General features: G+C 49.3%; 8 protein-coding genes across 8 annotated transcripts; 4 read left to right on the top strand and 4 right to left on the bottom strand.

Annotated features, from left to right (window-relative positions):
* Window positions 1–327: 327 nt before the first annotated feature.
* Window positions 328–2,088, bottom strand: N7458_003941 (MFS general substrate transporter; the record flags this gene model as incomplete). Its single annotated transcript, XM_056907323.1, has 5 exons — window positions 328–708; window positions 771–1,191; window positions 1,251–1,657; window positions 1,718–1,746; window positions 1,803–2,088. 5 exons carry the CDS (start codon window positions 2,086–2,088, stop codon window positions 328–330), a joined length of 1,524 nt encoding a protein of 507 aa, XP_056768050.1.
* A 1,806-nt stretch (window positions 2,089–3,894) lies between these two features.
* Window positions 3,895–5,335, top strand: N7458_003940 (fungal specific transcription factor domain-containing protein; the record flags this gene model as incomplete). Its single annotated transcript, XM_056907322.1, has 2 exons — window positions 3,895–5,239; window positions 5,310–5,335. 2 exons carry the CDS (start codon window positions 3,895–3,897, stop codon window positions 5,333–5,335), a joined length of 1,371 nt encoding a protein of 456 aa, XP_056768049.1.
* A 242-nt stretch (window positions 5,336–5,577) lies between these two features.
* Window positions 5,578–7,385, bottom strand: N7458_003939 (uncharacterized protein; the record flags this gene model as incomplete). The annotated part of the gene is made up of 6 exons (XM_056907321.1): window positions 5,578–6,117; window positions 6,210–6,489; window positions 6,561–6,713; window positions 6,778–6,974; window positions 7,023–7,180; window positions 7,262–7,385. 6 exons carry the CDS (start codon window positions 7,383–7,385, stop codon window positions 5,578–5,580), a joined length of 1,452 nt encoding a protein of 483 aa, XP_056768048.1.
* Window positions 7,386–8,745: 1,360 nt separating this feature from the next.
* On the top strand, window positions 8,746–10,216 carry N7458_003938 (URC4/urg3 family protein; the record flags this gene model as incomplete). Its single annotated transcript, XM_056907320.1, has 4 exons — window positions 8,746–8,898; window positions 8,957–9,284; window positions 9,344–9,517; window positions 9,570–10,216. 4 exons carry the CDS (start codon window positions 8,746–8,748, stop codon window positions 10,214–10,216), a joined length of 1,302 nt encoding a protein of 433 aa, XP_056768047.1.
* Window positions 10,217–10,306: 90 nt separating this feature from the next.
* Window positions 10,307–11,969, bottom strand: N7458_003937 (aldehyde dehydrogenase; the record flags this gene model as incomplete). Its single annotated transcript, XM_056907319.1, has 3 exons — window positions 10,307–11,762; window positions 11,812–11,868; window positions 11,905–11,969. The coding sequence occupies 3 exons, from the start codon at window positions 11,967–11,969 to the stop codon at window positions 10,307–10,309; spliced, it is 1,578 nt and encodes a 525-aa protein (XP_056768046.1).
* Window positions 11,970–12,913: 944 nt separating this feature from the next.
* On the top strand, window positions 12,914–13,482 carry N7458_003936 (uncharacterized protein; the record flags this gene model as incomplete). The annotated part of the gene is made up of 2 exons (XM_056907318.1): window positions 12,914–13,267; window positions 13,324–13,482. 2 exons carry the CDS (start codon window positions 12,914–12,916, stop codon window positions 13,480–13,482), a joined length of 513 nt encoding a protein of 170 aa, XP_056768045.1.
* A 2,858-nt stretch (window positions 13,483–16,340) lies between these two features.
* Window positions 16,341–19,678, top strand: N7458_003935 (LEA domain protein; the record flags this gene model as incomplete). The annotated part of the gene is made up of 3 exons (XM_056907317.1): window positions 16,341–18,302; window positions 18,377–19,093; window positions 19,154–19,678. The coding sequence occupies 3 exons, from the start codon at window positions 16,341–16,343 to the stop codon at window positions 19,676–19,678; spliced, it is 3,204 nt and encodes a 1,067-aa protein (XP_056768044.1).
* Window positions 19,679–19,976: 298 nt separating this feature from the next.
* On the bottom strand, window positions 19,977–20,907 carry N7458_003934 (uncharacterized protein; the record flags this gene model as incomplete). Its single annotated transcript, XM_056907316.1, has 3 exons — window positions 19,977–20,111; window positions 20,167–20,511; window positions 20,710–20,907. Coding segments are annotated over 3 exons (678 nt in total), but the record flags the coding sequence as incomplete, so codon positions are not given.
* Window positions 20,908–21,324: the final 417 nt, after the last annotated feature.

Below are 21,324 nucleotides of genomic sequence, written 5' to 3'. Positions count from 1 at the left end.
ATAGGAGATTTTCCTACGCGCTCAGGGAAACTTTGGAGGTAAGAGCAAATATTCATTTGAACGACAAAAATTACAATGTAAACCGAGTCTTAAATGGTTTCCTCACTCATTTGGTGGACGAGTGGACCTCCACGCGATACCGCCAAGTTACCCAATAGTTCGTAGAGTTAAACAACATAATACAGGACGATTGACTCGGTAGCGACCTTTCTGTCTTTGCTTTTCCCTGGTTCCTTCAATTGACACTAACGCAGGCAGTCGATTCAAGTAAGCACACGCCCTCTTCCTGTTGAAATATCTTCACCTGTACAATATTCACAACCTGGACTAGTATGTGTAACGGAAGTATATATCTTCCATATCAGTTTGATCCACTGGTGTCTCTTCCAGGGATTGATGAATTTGATTCTCCAAGCTCAGTCCCGCTTCCCTAAGAATCTTGTCTTTGATCTTGTTCTGCATGGCTGCATAGGTCGCAAATGCCAGGAGCAAGAAGATCTCAGCACAGTATGCCACCAACATCGCCACGATTCCAGACGTATATTTCGGGGCCTCGTTGCTCTTGAACGAGAAAGGTCCAATTATGTTACCCACGCAATATGAGATAAAGAACATGCCGTTGACGACAGACCGTTTCGTGGAGCCACCAGTATTGGCTGTAATGAGAGACATGATCATGGCGAAAGAGGCGGTATAGGTACTCGTCAACTAGTGTTGAGAAAAATGTCAGGCTAAATGATTTAAGAATCAAAACATCAAAGAGTTCATACCCAGTAACACACTAAAAGTGCGACTTTGTGATCGCGGGAAATTGTGTGGATCCCAACAACGCCGGCTAGAGCCGGACACACATACAGCACGGCGACAAGGCATCGCTTCTGGCCTGGTAACCACCGCTGCAAATACATCGCAGAAACATTGGATACCAGAATAATCATTCCATATGGTATCTGGAACAGAGTCGTAACTAGATTGGAATAGCCAAATCCTTGGATAATCAGGCTGCCGAAGTTACTGGCGGCACCGTTGACCACCTGGGTTGCCACACCACAAAGGAAGAAAAGCCAAGTCTTGGGGTCAAAGACCGCTTCCAGAATCTGGTACTTCTTTATCTCGTTGAAATTTGAACCGTGGTGTCTTGGTCCCAGGCGTCTAATGGCAACTTGCTTCTCGTCTTCCTTAAGCCATGGTCTTGTGCGGTCAGTTAGGGCCCTAGATCATCGACTCGCCGCTCAATATGGAATACTTACGCTGTTGAGGGACGCTCGGCCAGAGTGAACGCCATGAAAATAGCCCAAGCGCACGTTATGGCTCCGATGAATATGAATTGGTATTGCCATGATTCCAAGGACCCTTTGATATGACCCACGGCAAAAGCCAACAGGCCACCGAATGAATTTGCAACGCCAAGGAAGGTTGACCACCAGCCAATTCGAATTGGCTGCTCTTCAACAGTATACCAGGTTGCGGTGATCAAGAGGTAGGCAGGCGTTGAACACGATTCCAGTGCACCGATCAAAAAGCGCAGTGCGAGGAATGACTTGAAACCCCCGCAGGCAGCTAAGGCCATAGTGATTGCACCCCAAAGAAAAAGATTCACCGACAGCCATTTTGATATGGGTAGCTTTTGCATGGCAAATGTAGTAGGATACTCAAACTAAGATAGTTCTGTTAATTGGAGAGCTTTTCGTCGGTGGAATGTAGGAAACAGACGTACAGCAAGGTAGCCAAAATAAAACATGCTTCCTATTTAACATCGTCAAGTCAACCGGTTGTCTCTCATACTCACAGTAATCACTTACCCAGCCAACTGTACTCCGTTCCTGTCAAATGCAAAGATTCCTTCAAGCCAAAGACGGCCGCATAACCAAGCATGGCTTTGTCAATATAAGTGACCAAGTACGTGATGCAAATGAACGGGATGATCATAAAGTCTATCTTTCGAATAACTCGATTCTCCAGTTTCGAGTCAATCACATAGTTCGAGGCATCGGATTTGGTGTATTCTGGTCCCTGATTCTGATCTGTTGGACCCCCGTATTCCAGGGATTCCGAGGATTCCAGATGATCACTAATTGGTTTCGACATATCTGGGATCCCTGGGATAGTTAGCTCTCCTGAGAGATGGCACAGGATGCTAACTGTGGATCAACATATATAGATTGTCTCTACCCCGGGACAGAATCTGGGATAAAAATCCTCGTAGCCTGCACGAACCGCGAATGAGGGGTTCGGGGAAATAGTGCGCTTTTCCAGCATTGACTGGGCTCGGATAGCGGAAAATCGGACAGTTGTCCGTCAAGTTTGCTAGCACCTCCGGTATTGCTGACGAAAAGTGTGTACAGTGGCGTTCCATAAGTTTGCAACACCCGGGAAAGTTCAAACCCCTCTCATCAGCTATACTTTAAAAGGCAAGTTGAATAAAACTGCCCGGCATATCTAGAAAGAGGGTTCAAAAGACATTCAGAAAAATCTGTTAAAAACGTAAACTCGAAGCATATTTAGATGGTCTTTTCTCTTGGTCTCTGGTTTCGGAATTTTGAACTGCCACTGTATCTATGGGGTGACGCTCTGGGCAGGAAACTCATGAATGGACAAGTCTAGTGGTCCCCCTATGTAAAGTAGGAGTTACCACGTAGACTCCTATGCGTGATGATCGCGAGATATATCCACCCGCACGGGCATTTGCATTGCGTTTATGGATAAAATCATACCCGAAGCAACAGAAGACAGCCGTCAAGGCTGCTGACAGTGGACGGTCACAAATGTTTTTACAAGCGTGTTGCAGCGACATCGCCTCAAGTCTACGACTTGAAGCGACGTGGAGACCCCGGATTCCATCCCAACTGGTGTTGTTCCACCCTCTCCGCGTCGGAAATGCAGGAACCAGCGGCGGATTTTGCCTCAACCCCACACTTCCTCCTTCTGCCAGCCAGCCAGTTTACATGCTCGAGGCTTGTAAATCAAGCACTAGCTAGAACAAAGAGCGGCTATTCTCGACGAGAGTAATCGCCAATCTGAGATATACGGAGCAAAGATGGCAGTTACATCCCACCCGGCGGGGCCACAGCAGCGTCTCAGGGCGCCGTCCCGCGCGGCGCGGATCAGGCGAAAAGTGACACGAGCTTGCGACGCCTGCAAGGCACGCAAGAAGGCATGCACTGGAGATATCCCATGTCAGTCCTGTATACGGTCGGGGCTATCATGCACGTACGATGTCCCCTATAACCGGGGGTCTGCTGCTTTCCCGCAACCCTCGTCGCGCCCGGTGGAAACTAGAGGCGGAAATGGAGCGGACAAGGCACCTATCGAGAGAGAAGCCGGGGCCATGGCTACACCTCCAGGCATGCTACCTCCAGGACGCCGATCTATCACCACGCCGTCAAGCCTCGCTGCGACAGATCCACCCCGGAAGATGGTAATTCAACCGAAATTGGCGGCCAATACAGAGGGCCGGCATCTGCCCATTCGTTCTTGGACAGAGCTGTCAGAAATTTGCATGGGGCTCCACCTCCCTTAACATCGCCAGCAGAGGATGTGTCCGCTTCGATTTTTTCGCATGGCGATCGGCGTGCCCCGAGAACCCTAGTCTCTCAAATGCACTGGCCTGACCGATCAACAGCCGATTACTTGATACGGCGATATTTTGAATTCGCATCACCTACCTACAGAGTCTTACACCAAGGAACTGTCGAAACTTGGGCGGAACGCCTTTTTGGATCCAATGAGCCGTTGGATGTCCAAAGTGCAGGCTCAACGGTCTCATCTGCTGCCAAGGCAATTTTATTACTACTATGTGCCACAAGTTCCTTATTCTCTACTCTCAGTCAGGGATCGCCCGCACAAAACACCCAAAACTGGTCAAATTGGCAGGAAAGCGAAACTTATTATCAAATGGCTGAACAGACCCTTGCCCAGGAAACAGGTGCACCGTCTCTGGAGTCTGCGCAGGCCCGATTCCTAACAGTACTGTATCTTCTGAGCACCTCTCGTGTGAACCAAGCCTGGTATAACTTTGGCACAACGGTACAACTTGTGATGTCACTAGGCCTTCATCGAAAGCAGACACGTCCACGAGCATTCGCGTCGATTGCATCGAGTGTAGTCGCTTCAGAGTGTTCGAAGCGTGTACTGTGGTGCTCCTTTACTCTTGATGAGTACCTCAGCCTTATACTTGGTCGGCCGCGATTACTTCGAGAGGAGGATATCGATCAAGAGTATCCAGCTTTGATCAATGACGAAGTCCTTGACAATAAGCCTAGACAACGCCCTGCTCTCCAGAGAAATTGTTTGATGGATGCATCCGTTTGCCACGCGAAGATTTCTCGAATTCTAGCACGAGCCTCTAGGGACTTGTACTCGATCAAGACTCTCGATAAAGAACAAGAAGTCAAGACTATCGCAATATTAATGAAGCAGATTACCGAATGGCAATCCAACTTACCACCTCTCTTGGGAGATTGGGTTTGTCCGAGCAGCCTGATTTCGGTATTTCGAAGACAGCTGACTGTCATCCGCCTAGCTCGACTACATGCTATTATGTTTGTTACGCGGCCGCTTCTTCTTCGAGACTACTCACAGCACCATGACACCGACCAACTCTTGAGGGAGTTTCTCCAAACTTGCATCCACACGGCTCGCGATACACTTGAGCTGGTTCTGGATCTCGTCAAGTATCATCTCCTGTTCCCGGCCTTCTGGTTCACCCAGTACATTGCTTTCAACGCCCTATCTATTGTCTACATCTATTTAATACACTCGAAAAAGGGTCGGATTCCGTACGAATGGCTCTTCGCATGCGATGGGGACCCGAAATCACCACCCATCGACCGCACGATGCTTTATCATCTGGCAGAAGAGACGCAATACCATCTTGGCCAGGCCACCGAAATGAACGCCCTTGCATGGAGGTACACGGTCGTCTTAAAGGCTCTGAGGCTGGAGGCGAATGGAGAAGAGAATGAGACACATCCCGATGATGCGACTCAATCCCAAGCCGATTCGAATGAGGAAGCCGTGGCCATTTTGCCGGTGGAAATTGTTCGCGCAGAAGGCATTCCCCATGAGCAACACTCTGTTGACTGGACCGGACTTTGGACCTCCATAATGGAACCAATCAATTCATCTATCCATGGCTCCGGGCTGTCTGATCCTGGAATAGGAGGCTTGCTCAGCTCCAATGGTCTCACCGATGAGCTTTGTCTTGATTTCTGGCCGCAACTCGATCGCCTACCAACGTGTACGTATCTCGTGGTTCTACAATACTATTTTCTTTTATCGGAATACTCTGCTGATTGTGGTCTTTATAGCACTGCTAAATTCACGAAACACATGAGAATACCTTTCGTTGCGTATATCCCACGTAGGCAATTTTCTACGACCTCTAAATGTGAAATGAAACACGAATGATACCAATGTACCATAGACCCAGCCGTTGAGATTTCGTCCAACTGCCTCAATGTCAACACTATGTCACATTTCTCTTCCACCATATAGCTATAGTTTCCATGTAGGTTTGTCCATAAACCATAAAATTCCACATATATTCGAACAGACTTATTCTGTTAGCCATTGCATCTACCAGAGATACTTATAACGAGGTTGTCCATCCCGCTCTTCCTCCCGAGCAACCTGGATATTTAAATGGCGCAGCCAGAAACCCAAAGAAACAGCCAGCACAATACCGCCCGCGGCAAACGAAGAAAGAATGATCCCACCCATGCGGTACTGCGGCGCATCCGAGCTGGGAAAGAAGTACGAGCCGTAGATATTGGACGAATTGCCGAACAGGTTGACCAAGGCGTAGACGACGGCGCGCTTGGTGCGAGTGCGCGGCACAGTGCTCGCAATCCACGCCTGGACCACGTTGAAGGCAGAGTACGAGCCAGCACACATGAGGAACATGCCCACGTAGCGGGGCGCCGTGCTGTGCGTGCAAATAACCATGACGTTACCGACGATATTTACCATCAAAGGCCAGACGATGAGAATGGCGCGCTTGTTCGTGTATGTGGCGATAAAGGAGTTGCCGAGGGAAGTGATGAAGCCGAAGACGTAGACTGGGGCCGTGATGAGGAGCGTTACGATGTTGTTGAACCCGAGGGTTTTGACAATTGACTGTAGCAATCGATGGAAATATATCAACTTTATTTCCTTGCAAAGAATCCGTTTCGACAGGAAATGCGTGAACAGAAGGGATTAGAACTCACAGGGAAGAAATACGTCCATGTTTGCGATGTGAGCTGGCAGATCTGAATACTGACCAGAACCCACGTCTTGGGGTCCGTAAAGGCGTCGATTAGGCCTTCCTTGATGGAGCCGTCCTCGTCGATCTCTGAGTTGACTCCCTGCGCCAGACGCCACTGTGCAAATCGCTGTTCTTGATCGGAGAGCCACTCGTGCTTTCCAGATCCCGGGAAATCGGGCAGGAGCCTGACCGCCAGAAAACCAGCGACGATAGTGCCTGCTCCCTCAATGATAAGTAGCCATCTGTAAAGAGGATTATGGTTAGTCAATGCCCATAAGGCACCAAGCCTCAGACTAATGACCATGCAATATACCTCCATCCGGCCAGACCACTGACTCCATCGAGACCACTCAGAATCCCAGCTGCCAGCATGCCGCCAAAGCCATTGGCGATTGTATTACCGCAGTACATTACTGCCACTCGCGGTGCGATCTCCTGGGGTTTATACCAGGAACCAATCAGCAGACTTTATCCAGTGTTAATTTCGAGATCATAACACCCGGGACAAGGACAGAAAGAATTGACCTTACAGCGCTCCAGCAAAGAAAGGCGACTCTGCAAAGCCCAGCAGCACTCGCACAACCATGATACCAGCAAAGTTATGGGTAGCAGCGGCACACATGGAAATACTGCCCCAGATGAAGATGGCAACTGGGACGTAGCAGGATGGTTTCACGCGCGTGAGGATAATGTTGCTTGGTACTTGGCCCAATAGGTAGCCCATAAACTATGGAAGTTAGCACGGAGGATTGCCAGCCAGCTGGGCTTCGCTCACCATGATAGCTACAGCAGTCTGGTATTGGGTGTCGCTGAGACCTAGATCGCTCTGCATACCTCCAAGCCGCGCATTGGCGATGTTGGAGCGATCGAGGATGTTGAAGATGAAAAGGAGACAGTGTGAGGAGACGAGGTGCAGATAGATCTTGCGAACCACTAGGAAGGAAACTTGTTAACAAAATCCATGATGACCTGCGTACACATGCCAGTAGGGCCAGGACCTAAACAAACACTTACGTTTCTTCTCAAGGACTTTTTCGTCCTCCACAGTCAGTCCTTCAAAGCGTGCAGCTTGAAGGGTGACCTTTGGGGAAACCTCCAGGTGTACTGCCTGGTTATCCTTAAAAGTCTCCACACTCATAGCTGTATTCAGGCTGGAGTTCCAAGGGAATCAAAAGAAGTCCAAAGCCAACTAACAAAAACTCCTAGGCACCACGCCAAGCATTAACGTAATTCCCAGCTACCCTGGCCACCCGGCTACCCTGGCCACCCCGAAACACCATACAAAATGCTATATTTCATATCGCAATATCCAGACTTCGGATTACCAAGGTTTCCCGCATGCCCATCTCACGAGAGCGGAAAGGGCTGTAAATGGGTTACTGACAATTTCCGCCAGGAGCACCGGAAATGGAACTCCAGAGAGTTGTTGTGCAGGAAATTACCCGTAATTAAAGTGACAAGATCGCGAGGTATATACCAGGAGCAACACAAGTATACTAGACCGACTGGGAAAAAAAGAAAGGAGTTGAAAAGACGATTCAACCGACGAATGCATGAAGAGAAAGGCGGCAACTATAGAGGAATAGTTGAAAATAATGAGTGCACATGGGTGGACAGCGCCTCGGCGTATCTTTCGGTCGTCACACTACGGAATAGAAGGTAAGAAAATGCCAAACGTTCTATGTCTATAGCTAATGTAACTCCAATGGACAATATCATTAATCAACATAGCTTTCTGATCCATCGAATAGAGCTAATTAGAAACTGGTTCAAGCTCGTAGGACGTCGATCGAAGGAAGGCAGTGTTCCTAGGGGCATGGGGTTGATGCGGATCTTGTGAATAGGTTTCTTGTTCTATTTAAAATTTTACATCTGGTAGAATAGAATATTGACGTAGCTGAGGCTTCTAGCAGGCACGTAGGCCATTTTACCTGATATCGTTAGTGTATGCCGGTTCTGGGATTGAGCTGGCCCTAGATATTAAACTGTATAGAATAGATAGCGGATTAGTGCCTTAATCATACGGCGTGTTGGAAGTTAAGAAAATTCTCAGGTAATTTGAAAGTCAGATCGAGGGGACCAGGGGTACAAAAGAGGCGAGCCAAAGGTACAAATGTCGCCTACTGATGACTCTGCAATCACTGGTCTGGGGGCCAAAGGTGGCGGGGACTAGTAGATCAGCTGTGAAATGAGCCGGGACACCACAGCAGACCCATGATTGACAGATTGATGTGGACGGACACAAAATGACCTCCGATGGAGATGAAAGATAGGCTAAGAGTAATTCTGGTTCAGTTAGGTAGAAAGGTTTGACGTACCAGAGGCACATGATAACCTGATAAGCGACAATCTGGTGCGGGGTGTGCATGGAGAGGGGTAAACTTTGTACAACCTCGAAGATAAAAGGCTTCTGGCTCGAGTCACAAGTCACATCGAAACCACACATTACCTTGCTATTCAGACGCAAGAGGAGAATCATTTTGCAAGCTCCGATCGCAATGGCCGACATTGAGTATCTGAAGGGCCTTGAGGCGGTGCGTGAGAGAGCGCACTTGGTCCTTGGGGCGGCCGAGAGAAATGAGCTCTCCCACTTTGATTACGATTCTTCTAAGATGCCTGCAGTAGCGAAATTTGTTGCTGGAGTTATTTCAGTAAGTTCATAAAACTGAGTCGCCTACAATCAACCAGCCACATACTAAGCTAGTATAGCGAGACTTCGGCCCAGATCGATACGACCAGATTCCCCCGCACGGAAGATGGCAACACTTTGATGTTGGCGGCGTTGCTCGGGTCGACGCCTTGATCAGACAATGGAAGCTCAGGGGACTGAATAGACTCGAGACCACGCGTCGACTGATTGATCTTTTCTTTGTCGCCGTTTTGCTTGACGCTGGAGCCGGTGATATCTGGAAGTTCGCTGAGCCTGGCACTGATCAGGCGTATGGCAGAAGCGAAGGTATTGCAGTTGCATCACTGTACATGTTTAAGAGCGGAGTTTTCTCGAGCAACAATGGAAGTGATGCTGAATTGGTCGATGGTCAGTCTCTGAACTAGTCTGGATCTATTTTAGGGGCTTACTCATATTGACACCGACAGGGCGCGGTTTGATGGCTCTCGATGTTACTTCCTTCGAGAAGCATTTCCAAATCACGGGGAAGAATCCACTTGTCGGAGCTGCCTCTCGTGTTAGCTTATTAAAGAGCGTGGGCTCTTCCCTTCTGTCCCTTCCTCAATTCTTCGGAGAAACTGGTCGGCCAGGATATCTCGTCGGTACGTACATACATCATCTTGATCAGACACCTTATTGACACGTCCACTATAGACTACTTGGTTCAGCAGGCAGGCCCATCCAAGGAACTAGATTTCAATACACTATGGGCCATCTTGCAAGAAACGCTCCTCCCAGCTTGGCCTAGAAACCGCACGAGGATTGCAGACATCCCCATTGGCGATGCCTGGCCTCTCGAGATCCTCTCAAAACTCAACCCAGGAAAAGAAACCGGAAATTTGAATCGCACACTACACATCGCACCTTTCCACAAGTTGACGCAATGGCTCGCCTATTCACTCACAGTACCCTTCATGCGCGTACTCGACATGCAGTGGAAGAACCTAGAAAAGGGGACCGGTCTTCCGGAGTATCGCAACGGAGGCTTATTTGTGGACCTAGGTGTCCTCAATCTCAAGGAAGAAGCATTGAAGATCGGATTGGCGTCATCGCAAAAGGACCTTCCTAGCTACGAGGCTACCAGTGATGTTATTGTCGAGTGGCGCGCAATGACTGTGGCTCTTCTTGATAAGCTTCATGAGCTCATCGGCGCCCACTTCGCTAGCCAGGGCGTTAAGTTGAGTATGCCGCAAATGCTGGAGGCCGGGTCTTGGAAAGCGGGTCGGGAGTTGGCAGCAAAGTTTCGCCCTGAGACTAAGTCTAGTCCTATACTGATAGAAGGTGATGGTACTCTGTTCTAGATTTACATTTTAATCGACCTCACGGGGCAGTCCTATACTGGAAAGAAAATAATACCAGTTTCATGTTTTTGAAAGAGTGGCTTCTCCACTTCAGCCGTATCTAACATCTTTGCGTTCATCTCCAAACCAGTCATCCGTAGCAAGCGATTCCTCAGGCGCGGCGAAGTTGATAATGGTGCTTTTTGTTGTTGTATACGCATGATAAGCGTCAATTCCATTCTCACTTCCAACACCACTCGCAGCTTTGGCACCTCCCCATGGACTGCTTGGGTCGTTCCGATGGTGAGTGTTGACCCACACGATTCCAGCCTCGATCTGCTCAGACACTCTGAACGCCCTTGACAAATCCTTCGTCCAGATACTAGCTCCCAGTCCGAACTCGGTGTCGTTCGCCAAGGTCACAGCCTTTTCCTCGGTGTCGAAACCAACAACGACGATCACTGGTCCGAATGCCTCTTCTCGCCAGATTGATGATTCGGTGATGCTTTCGTCGCCTTTGGGAGACACTAGAATTGTAGGCTCATAAAAGTAACCCTTTGAAAGATCTGACCCATCAAGAGGACTCGTTCCCATCATTCGTTTGGCCCCATTGAGAAGTACAGCCTTGCCGTCATTTATAGACCCATCCACAAGTCGCTCAACATTCCGAAGCTGCTTCCCAGATATAAGAGGGCCCATAATTGAATCTGGATATTGAGGGCTCCCAATCCTTTTCGTAATCCCTCTCACCTTCATCAACAACTTCAGCAGAAAATCATCCTTGATCTTCGTGTCCACAATGATTCTCGTGCTGGCAATGCACGTCTGTCCGCTCGCAATGAAGCTTCCAAACGCAATTCCATTCACAGCAACGTCAATATCCGCATCATCAAACACGACCAAGGGCGCTTTACCTCCAAGCTCAGCAGTGTACTTGGCCAGGTTGCCGCCGACGATTGACCCGATCGCTCTCCCTGCTAACGTCCCTCCAGTCACGTCTACCTTTCTTACTAAAGGGTGAGAAACAAGGGCTTTCCCCGTCGTCCCGCCGTATCCTGATAAGACACTAAACACACCAGCTGGAACGCCAGCCTGAGAAAGAATCTTCCCCAGCACCAGAGATGTCAAAGGTGTCAGCTCGCTGGGCTTTAGAATGACACTATTCCCTGCTGCAAGTGCAGGAGCCACTTTCTTCACCGCAATGAGAAGCGGGTGGTTAAAAGGAGTGATTTGCACTACTACTCCCAGTGGTACCCTGTCAATGAAATTGTGCAATTTCCCAGTAGTGGGAAGAACCGATCGCTCTTCAACTCGGAGCAAGGAGGCGTAGTATTTAAACCATTTCACAAGAGAAGGGACCTGGGCCTGCATTTCCTTGATCACTCGTCCCGTCTGCTTTGATTCCAGGGTAATCAGTTCCGGGAGGGCATTTGACAGGAGGGATGCGCAGTTTTCGAGAACATCGGCGCGCTGGTGACGGCTTGCTCGCGACCAGATGCCGGATTTGAATGCAGCGTGGGCCGCAGCGACCGTGGACTCGACGTCTTCTTCGGACGCAGCATGGCAACTTTTCGAAGTTAGATTGAAAGTGTCGGATTTGGGCAATGTGCACTTACCGGGCGAAAATTTCGCCTGTTGCTGGGTCTTCGATGGGAATCCTGTTCATTCTTAGGCTTTGGAACGATAACGGTTGCACCTAGGACACGTACAGATCGGCTCCCCCGGCCTTCTCTTCACCAGCTATCCAGAGGAGATATGTTCCTGCGTCAGCCATCAGGAACTCCGAGCTATACTACTCCAGTCACTGACTTGGTGAGTTGGGTGAGGAAGGATTGGAGAATGAGGGAACTCACATGGATAGCTCCTCTCCCTAGGTTGTATTGCGAGGCTTATCTCTCGGTGGGGAGCGGGGTTAAAGTCTGAACTAGTTAGAGTACGATTAGATGAGGGGCTCTTTTCTAGCTAGTGGGAAACTATGCAGGAGTATCGAACCCATCCCAGCTTAATAAACAGTTATGGCACCACGAATCAGTGCTTGTTTAAATATTCTCGAGGCGACTTTCGGATCGGGACGAGATAGCAGATGGCCGGCCACGACCGATTCTTTCCCTCCTGCACCGACGAATATTTGCTAGGTTGACAGTGCTATATAACTATTCAATGCTCTATCCTGACAAATCGGTGTTTATTATAATTTAGGCCATTCGGCAAGACGCTCGTCAAATCTCCTATGCTGTTGCAAGTACATTCTTTGCAGAATAGCAACCGATCCCTCTCCATGGTAGGGACTAATCGTGATTTCTACAGTCAAAAAGGCATATCAGGGGTACACTGTTACAATGTACTCCTTTGTGTGACAATCACTGCCCATCGCTAACACTCCACTCTACATGCGGATATTAAGTTTCCGTCCAAACATGGCTGTTGGCTATCCCGAGAGAGTATGACTGGGAACCCTTCATTCATCATGGATGGTGTATCCTGTTTCATGACTAACGACGCAGGTGATGTTTAGGGATATAGGAGAACAAGTTGTCGATTTGGTCCCTAGAAGCTATGCTATGTATACTTCTCCCGTGTAATCAAAAGCTGGCAATCTTGAAGTACCCCGCAGTGGAGAGCCTCCGCCCTGTTCCTATTACGTCAGTTGCATGAATTCAAGATCGCACCTGAACCTGGAAAGATTTCTCCTTCTACAACATCTGAAATCTATCATCTATGACACTCCGAACCGTACATCTCATCGCATCCCGCAATGCCGAAGCTCAACGGGCGCATTTTGCGATCTTTGTTCCTGCCGAAGGGGCCTCAGAGCAAGGAACCTTAATCGAGGTCGTGGGAGCACCGATGGCTGGCTATATGCTGGAATTCAAACGAAATTATTCACCTTCCAACGACTCTGTCGAAAACTATGAGATAATTCCGATCGGAGAGATTGATTCTACATATATTGTCGATGATTATTCGGGCGTGAAGAAGGCAGATGCTAATCCAAGGGGTGATATTGAAGTTGTGGCTTCTCAAATTCCGACCCCTGGGATTAGTGAGAATTTCTTAGCACCGGTTAACGATGTAAGTGCTTGCTTATTTGGAAGGGATGATATGCTAATTTGAGATGTGAGGTGTAGACAACCAACAAGCGGGATCAGGAGTGGACGATGGAGTATATTCGCCGCCTTATTAATAAACGCATCATCGGATCAGAGGCGATACAGATCGTGCATTCGAAGCGGGATCCACCAAACCACGGCCTTGGATTCCAGCCTAGCTTGCGACGCTCAGGATGATAATAGCGACGGGGAATGAATAAACGCGGCTGTGATAATAGCGGGAGATGATCCCAACGCTGATAAAGCTTTGCGCAATCCCATTTGCAAACTTGCAGCATTCAAGGGGCGGCTGTATGACGTTTGCCTTGCCGAAGGCCGTTGATTACTTGTGTTGTCGTTTTTCCGACTTTTTCTTTATCGTGCAAGGATTCCCCATGTTGTACTTGATGTTCTTAGGTGACTCAGTCAGACATGGACGATGCCGACAAATTCCCAGGGCGTAAAATTCACTAGGAGATGTATGGTAATGTCTGTGGATAACGTACTTGGTAAACCATGGTCAACTTTGTAGGGATGGTTGGTGTAGTTCAGGCGAAATATTATAAGATAGAATAGTAGTTGAGAGTGAGCATCTTAAGAGGATGATCTGCTGCATCAGGAAATTGTCAGCACAGAACATAACAATGTCAGGATATCCCAACGCATCAATATGTCTCAGCATTCCAGTCTCATACTCCAATCAATCAGAATTGCTAACCTATAGATCATGCCGTGAGACTTCAACTAGACTAGATTTTTAGAAATAGGTAGGCCTTGATTGAGACTTGGCGAATGAATGTGTATCGCAGACACGTGATATTCGATATACCTCGAAATGGGCGTTGATAGAATGACCAGTCTTGAATTTACTGTGTTAGGACAAGAAAAGAAGGATTTCCAGACTTCTCTATGTATGCAACACGAAGAAATTGCCCCAGTTTCTAAATCAAGGAGGACCCCAAAGTGCTTCACGCACGGCCCAAGAAAACTTGATTTGCGCGCCGTTATCCTTAGTGCTGAACTCTGATTTGGCGGCTGTCGGGGATTTTCCAGCGGGTCAGTCCACGCGGCGTGGGACTGGTCGCGGATCGGACGTCATTCAAGGTGATACCGAGCATAAGATAACAAACAACCTTTCACCCTCTTCAGAAGTTTTTATAAGATGGTAGATCGCAGGGTAGCAAGCATAGCAATAATCTTTGGAAGCTGAAACACCAAACACACCTTCGCTGCCTTGAATTTGCCTCAATGATATCAGCTGTCGCCTGCCATGAAGTGTGTGGCTGACGGCCCCACTTTAAATAGATTAAAAATGATGAATCGTCCCGATCGATCATGATCTCATCCCGCCCAGACTCCGGTGACTTGGGGGTGCTCGACCACTCGTATCGCTGCCGACAGGGGGGTATCCTGGTTCATGCGGTTTTGACTAACATGTTTTGGCCAGCTAGCAAGAAAATGATATATCAAGGGTGGTATTCGCTTGTATAACTTGTTTACGGACATTGTCAGTACTAAATCAGGGTAGCGAAATTGGAGTACCGTGGAAAGACAATGGTGCTGTTCTTGATCCCACAATCCAGGCGTGTCTAGAAGAAGTCTTTGAGCAAACAAAGTGATATTACCTGCTGTAGGGCAGTCAAGCGGCAGTGTATAGTTGCACAGTCCAACAGCCGCCGTCTCCACCGTCTCCAAAAGAATTAATTATTTGATGTAATGATGATCGGTCAATCTCAATTCTTGCGTGATACTGGCTAATTCCAAGCTGCACAGTCGACGTCGAGGCTTGAAAGTGAACCAGGCATGATCATGGTCATGAACCACAAGACAGGAACAGTGACAGGGGGTGACAGCGTGAAACACTCACTGGATGGGAGGCAAATCAAGGCGGGTATAATGGAGCAAAGGCCCTCCTGCTCATCTATCCATATAGCATTCTGATTCGTTCGTGGTTGCTTTATCCAAATGGCGGGACTTGCATACTTCCATGGCTCGCAATGTGCCAACAACCAGTCAACCATAATTATGACGAATTCTCCGCCTGTCACTTTCTGATGCAGCAAGGCATTGTCAAGTACACGTGCATGTATTCTTCAGCCCAGCATTAGCAGGATGATATTCAAAAAGATGAACATCATCTTCATCGCCTGATGTGAACAACCATCAACATCTCTAGAACTTCATTGTTTAATGCCCCAGAAAAAGAAACGTTACACTTGGTCCCATTTCGCGTCATGATATACTCCATCCCACCACGTTGTCCATCCCACCACGTTGTCCATCCCACCACGTTGTGCTCCACATCCACCAATCCTGCCATACCCCCGATTCAGCCACAATCCCGAAATAAAAGCTCATATTTGTGGTACGTCCTTGTCAGACTAGAGGGATCGGTGCCATTCCATTGAACAAGCTCCGCTGTCAGCCCCACTATGATGATGCCAGCGATGATACTACCGGCCGCCCTGTGGCTCTCTGCCTCCCCGCTTCTCTGGTCGATAGTACTACTGCTCCCTGTACCGTGCACTCTTCAGAGGCCTCTTGTTCGGTTCGACGCCTTGGCTAACAGGAATTGGAGGAGGGCTAGATACCAGCAATGATATCAATGGCCGGCCCATGACGTAGTAGGCTAGCAGATGGTGGTACCTGATGCGAGGGCGTCTAGCTAGATTGCGTGGTTTGTAGAAGCTCGATGATATCAGAATTCTTGAACAGAGTATTATAAGACAAGCCTCTTCTCGAGATACCTTCGAAATTCCTCTTTCCTTCTATAATATTATCCATTATTTTGCATTAGCCTCAAACCTTACCTATCTCTCGGCTCTTGCTCTGTATTATATCCAATCCTATCTATTGCTGAAACACTTCACGAAGCTCTACGACGTTACTGTATCAAGACACGAGCGTTTATTTTTCTTTGAATCCGTTTCACGACTTGATTGTATTGTGAGTACTTGCATACTTCATTGAAGTTGTGACTATTGCTGACCATGATGCCCAGTATAGCAACTCTGCTCTGAAGCTTCAACGACTCTTTTTCCAATCGATCAAACAGAATGTCCGCCGTTGGAAAAGCACCACCCAAGGTGGGATCGAAGACCGGCTCCCCCGCCAAGCTGCGCAAAGGCTCTGGCTCCAGCGCCGCCTCCAAGCCCAGCGTCTCAGAAACCCCAACAAAGTCCAGCAAGAAGACTCCCGCCACGAAGCTCACTCCGAAGGCCCCCGAGCCCATCCAAGATGATGACGACATTTCAGTTCCCGAGACCCCCTCCCCCAAGTCCCAGAAGAAGAGCCTTTCTTCCGAACAACGCCGCCCTATTTCTCCACCCGGTGATGCAGTCTCGCAGGCTTCGGGGTCTGCCACTCCTCTGGGTGGTATGACCAAGAAGGCCAAAGGTGCTGCTGGAAAGGCGAAGGATACCGGCTCAAAAGGTGGAGAGACTATTACCAATAACGTTCCGCTCGATCTGTCTGCTCTGAAGGGTCTTTCTATTGCCGATGGCGGTCAGGTTCTGGGACAAGACGGTAACCCTCTGGGCAAGGTCATTGAGGGAGACCCCGAGGATCTGGTTGGTCAGACCATCGGTGATGATGGCGAGATCCTTGACGAGGATGGTGATATGATCGGCCGTGTGGACATCCTCCACGATGTTGCAGATCAGGCAAAGGACATCCCCAACGATGCCGAGTCCAAGCTTGACGAAGCGAAGAACGTTGTCACCGACCTTGCCCAACTCGAGGGTCTTCCTGTGTCTGATGGCGGCGTAATCAAGAACTCTGCTGATCAGGTGGTCGGAAAGATCGTTGAGGGCGATCCTGAAGACCTCATTGGATATACTCTGAATGACGATGGCGAAGTTGTTGATGATGAGGGCGATGCGATTGGTCGCGTCGAGCTGCTCCCTGTCGAAGAGCAGGAGAAGAACATCCAGGAAGCTGCCGGTAATGTCACTGAGCAGGTGAATGGTGCCAAGGGGGAAGCTGAGGAGGACTTTGAAGATGCCGAGGACGGCCTTCCTACCGATCAGGCTAAGGAAGCCGTTGATGATACCGCCGATCAGGCTGAAGATGCCGTCGACGAGGCTGGCGACGCGGTACCCGATGTCGATGAGGCCAAGGATACTGCCGAAGGGGCCCTTGATGAGCCTAAAGAAACTGCCGAGGATGTCGCTGATGAGGCGCAAGGTGCCGCTGAAGATGTCGAAGAGGGCGTCCGCATCCCCGACCTCGACACCCTTGAAGGTCTCACATGCAACAAGCGCGGCTATATTATCGATCAGACCACTGACAAACCCATTGGCGAGCTCATCGAAGGCGATCCCAAGAAGATTTCCCGACTCAAGGCAACCCTTGATGACAAGGGTCAATTCTGGGATAATCGTGGCAACGTCATTGGCAAGGTCAAGGCCCTCCCCGTCGAAGAAGACAAGGATGAGGAGGGACCCTTCGCCGGTTATGAGGGTCTCGTCGTCGGTCAGGATGGCTGGATCGTGGATGAGAACCAAAACCGTGTTGGTAAGCTTGTTGAAGGTGACGCCAAGAAGCTGTCTGGTCGTGGTGTCGATGAGGACGGCGAGATCCTTGATCGTCATGGCAGTGTCATTGGTCGCGCTGAGCGCTACGATGAACCCGAGCCTGAAGAGGAAGCTGCTCCCGATGTCTCTGTGTTGAACGGCATGCACTGCAACAAGGCCGGATACGTGATCGGCGACGAAGGCTTCCCCATTGCCCGCGTCGTTGAGGGTAACCCCAAGCAGATTGCTGGCAAGAAGATCGAGGATGGCGAGATCTATGACGGCAAGAAGGTGGTCGGTCGTGTCGAGCTTATCCCCGAAGACGAGCTTGAGAACAACCCTGAAGGACCCTTCGCAGGCATGGAGAGCCTGGTCGTCACCAAGGATGGCTTTGTTGAAGATGAGGACGGTACCATCGTGGGTAAATTGATTGAAGGCGATGCCAAGAAGCTCCGCGGCCACTGTGTCGACGAGGATGGCGAGATTACCGACAAGTACGGCAACGTCAAGGGCCGTGCTGAGCCCTACGAGCCCCCAGAGGAGGAAGCTCCCGAGGAGGCCGATCTCTCTCCCTCGAGGGCAAGGTGGTTAACAAGAGTGGTAAGGTTGTTGACCCAGCCACCGGCGCTGTTGTCGGTCGCGTTGTCGAGGGTGACAAGCGCATGGCTGGCCGCAAGGTTGATGGTAAGGGCCAGATCTGGGGCGACGACGGCAAGGTCATCGGTCGTGCCGAGCTCATCCCTGGAGCTGAGCAAGACAAGGCGGAAGGCCCATTCTACGGCTGGGATAATGCCGAAGTTGGTAAGGATGGTGTCGTTATCTCCGGTGACCAAATCATCGGCCGTCTGATCGAGGGCGATGCCAAGCGTCTTCTTGGCCGCAAGGTCGATGAGGATGGTGATGTTGTCGACAAGAACGGTAACACCATTGGCAAGGCCGAGCGCTGGGAGCCCGAGGAAAAGAAACGCGACGTCAACCCTATGTCAGGCCGCAAGGTCAACAAGGAGGGTGAAGTGCATGATGCCGATGGCAACCTGATTGGCAAGCTGACCTCCGGTAACCTGGCTACTCTGGTCGGCAAGACAATTGACGACAACGGTTTTGTTGTCGACAACGACGGCAATAAGCTTGGCGAATGTACTCTCCTGGAGAACATCTCCGACGAAGGTCCTACTGCCGAAGAGCAGGAGGCTCAGGCCAAGGCCGAGCAGGATCGCCAACTGGCCGAGAAAATGTGTCACATCCTGCGCCAGACTCTTGACCAGGTCAAGCCCGTTTGCAAGCAAATCACCGACGTAAGTTCAGACCCAAAACGCGTATAAGAACATTCGGATGACTAACTATGCCTTGTACAGCGCCTCGAGCAAGCAGACCGCACTCCCAAGGACGAGCTTGATGAAGAGAAGCTGGTCAAGGACGTCAAGCCTCTGATCGAAGAGGGCGGCCGCCTCCTGCAGGAGTGCAATGGCTCCATCCGTGCTCTCGATCCTGATGGTCGTATCGCTGCTACCGCCAAGGCTCGCGCCTCGACACGCGATGCGACACCCGAAGAATACCAGCTGGCTGATATGATCAAGGAGCTGACCGAGACCGTGGTGAAGACCATAGACAACGGCAAGAAGCGCATTGCCGACATGCCTCATGCCAAGAAGAAGCTGAACCCTTTGTGGGCTCTGCTCTCCGAGCCACTGTTCCAGATCATCGCTGCTGTTGGTCTCTTGCTGAACGGTGTGCTCACCTTGGTTGGCCGTCTGCTCGACGGTCTTGGCCTGGGTGGTCTCTTGAATGGCATCCTTGGTGGTCTTGGACTCGACAAGTTGATCGACGGTCTGGGTCTGGGCAGCTTGACTGATGCCTTGGGCTTGGGAGGCAAGAAGTAAATTGTTTTTTTTTTCTGGATTTTGTGTTAATCAGCGCTGTTTGTTCTTGCTTTTTAGTCATCTGAAAACGACTCGTTCATGTATTGTGTATAAGTCTGGCTCTGATTTTGACTTCACCCTTGTTGAGATATTTAATAACCGATTGGTTTGAATTTTTCAAATTGCAGAATAGACATCGTAAATAATGCCGTAAACGCTTAATATGGGTACTGACTTCTAATGTTGAAATTTTACACCAAATACAAAAGCCTCGTCCTCCCTGTGACGTGTCTAGTCGTCACATCGTCGTCCGCGCTTTTCACCCAATCTTCTTCTTCATAAAGATCGTCTTCATATCCCATTGTTTTCCGTTCCGATCCACCGCATCATAATAGTTCTGCACTGCCTTCACAGGCTTGTATCCTCTGCGGAGGTACCACTCCTCCGTAGTGAACTATTTATTCATGAGTCAGATAGCAAGATCACGATAGCTGCGCTTGGTTGATTACCTTCGGAATGCTTCCAAAAGTTGCCAGAGCGAATTCCTTCCTCATCTGGTCTTCTCCCAGAATAACATCGAGCATCAAAGTTGTCGCGAGTAGTGGCTCTCTGGTGGCCATCAACTCTACCTCGTCCATTGCTGCCCGTCCGATACCTTTGCTCTGAAAGGCTCCGGACACGAAGAACGTTTTAACCCAGAATAAGCCAGGCGCCGAGCTAGCGATTCCCACTTTTTCTACTCCTATATTTCGCGCATCCAAAGAGATGTGCCCGATAGGAACGAATTCTTTTTGGGTGGCTACACGAGACACCCCATTAATAGATTGAGCGGTATCCCGGAGCGGTTCATTCGTCTATAGTCCATTGTTATTATGCGGATGGGAATTCCGGGCAAACACGAGAATTCTACCTTTAGTGTATTGTTGACATCTTTTCCCCCTTCCAGATCATCTGGAGATAGGACCTTTTGAGAAAAACATGAGAACCACCACGGTATATGTATAGACGGGTGAATTTTTGTAATGCTTGACTATTTAATAGGAACCACTTACAATCCAATAGATGCACTTATATCCTTTTGTCTGGTACTCTTTCCACGTGGTCTCAACTTTGTCCTGATCCCAGCCGCACTCATCCCGCTGCCTGATGAGCCACTGTCGATGAGTCACGGACGCCGGGTCCCAAGGAATCAGAGTAACCTGGGCATTTGGAGCCATGATCGATGCGATGAATAAAAGCACAGCACAGGGCCTTTGCTACTGAAACTTTGCCTTTTGGTTAAATTGAGAAGAGAAAAGGGGTACGAGGCTGGGGGACGCCACTAAGTTTAGTGTCGTATCCATAGATCCTTCAACCACGTCCCGTTCTACCGCCTGGCCTTCCGCTCTTAATAAGAGTGGGGATTGGATTTCAGAAACAGTAATCACGACACGTTGAACTATTTCTGACGTGATCAAACTCGATTCAGGTCTCATTCTCCTACTTCGAAATCTAAAAATGCAAGCTAAAACATTAGTCCTGAACGAACATTTCAATCGGTAAATTGTTATGTCCTCCAGTCGTCGGAATCATGTTTGGGTCCGAGATTTGGCTCCAAATGGGGATGTATATAATCCTCCCGTTAGCTAGAAATAAGACTGAAGTTGTTCACAACCCTGGAACGTGTC

The sequence above is a fragment of the Penicillium daleae genome, assembly GCF_028827525.1.
Source record: "Penicillium daleae strain IBT 16125 chromosome Unknown utg000004l_segment0_segment0, whole genome shotgun sequence".
In the NCBI taxonomy this organism is placed as follows: Eukaryota; Fungi; Ascomycota; class Eurotiomycetes; order Eurotiales; family Aspergillaceae; genus Penicillium; species Penicillium daleae.
Note: the sequence above shows the minus strand (reverse complement) of the source record. Positions and strands in the feature narration are given on the sequence as shown.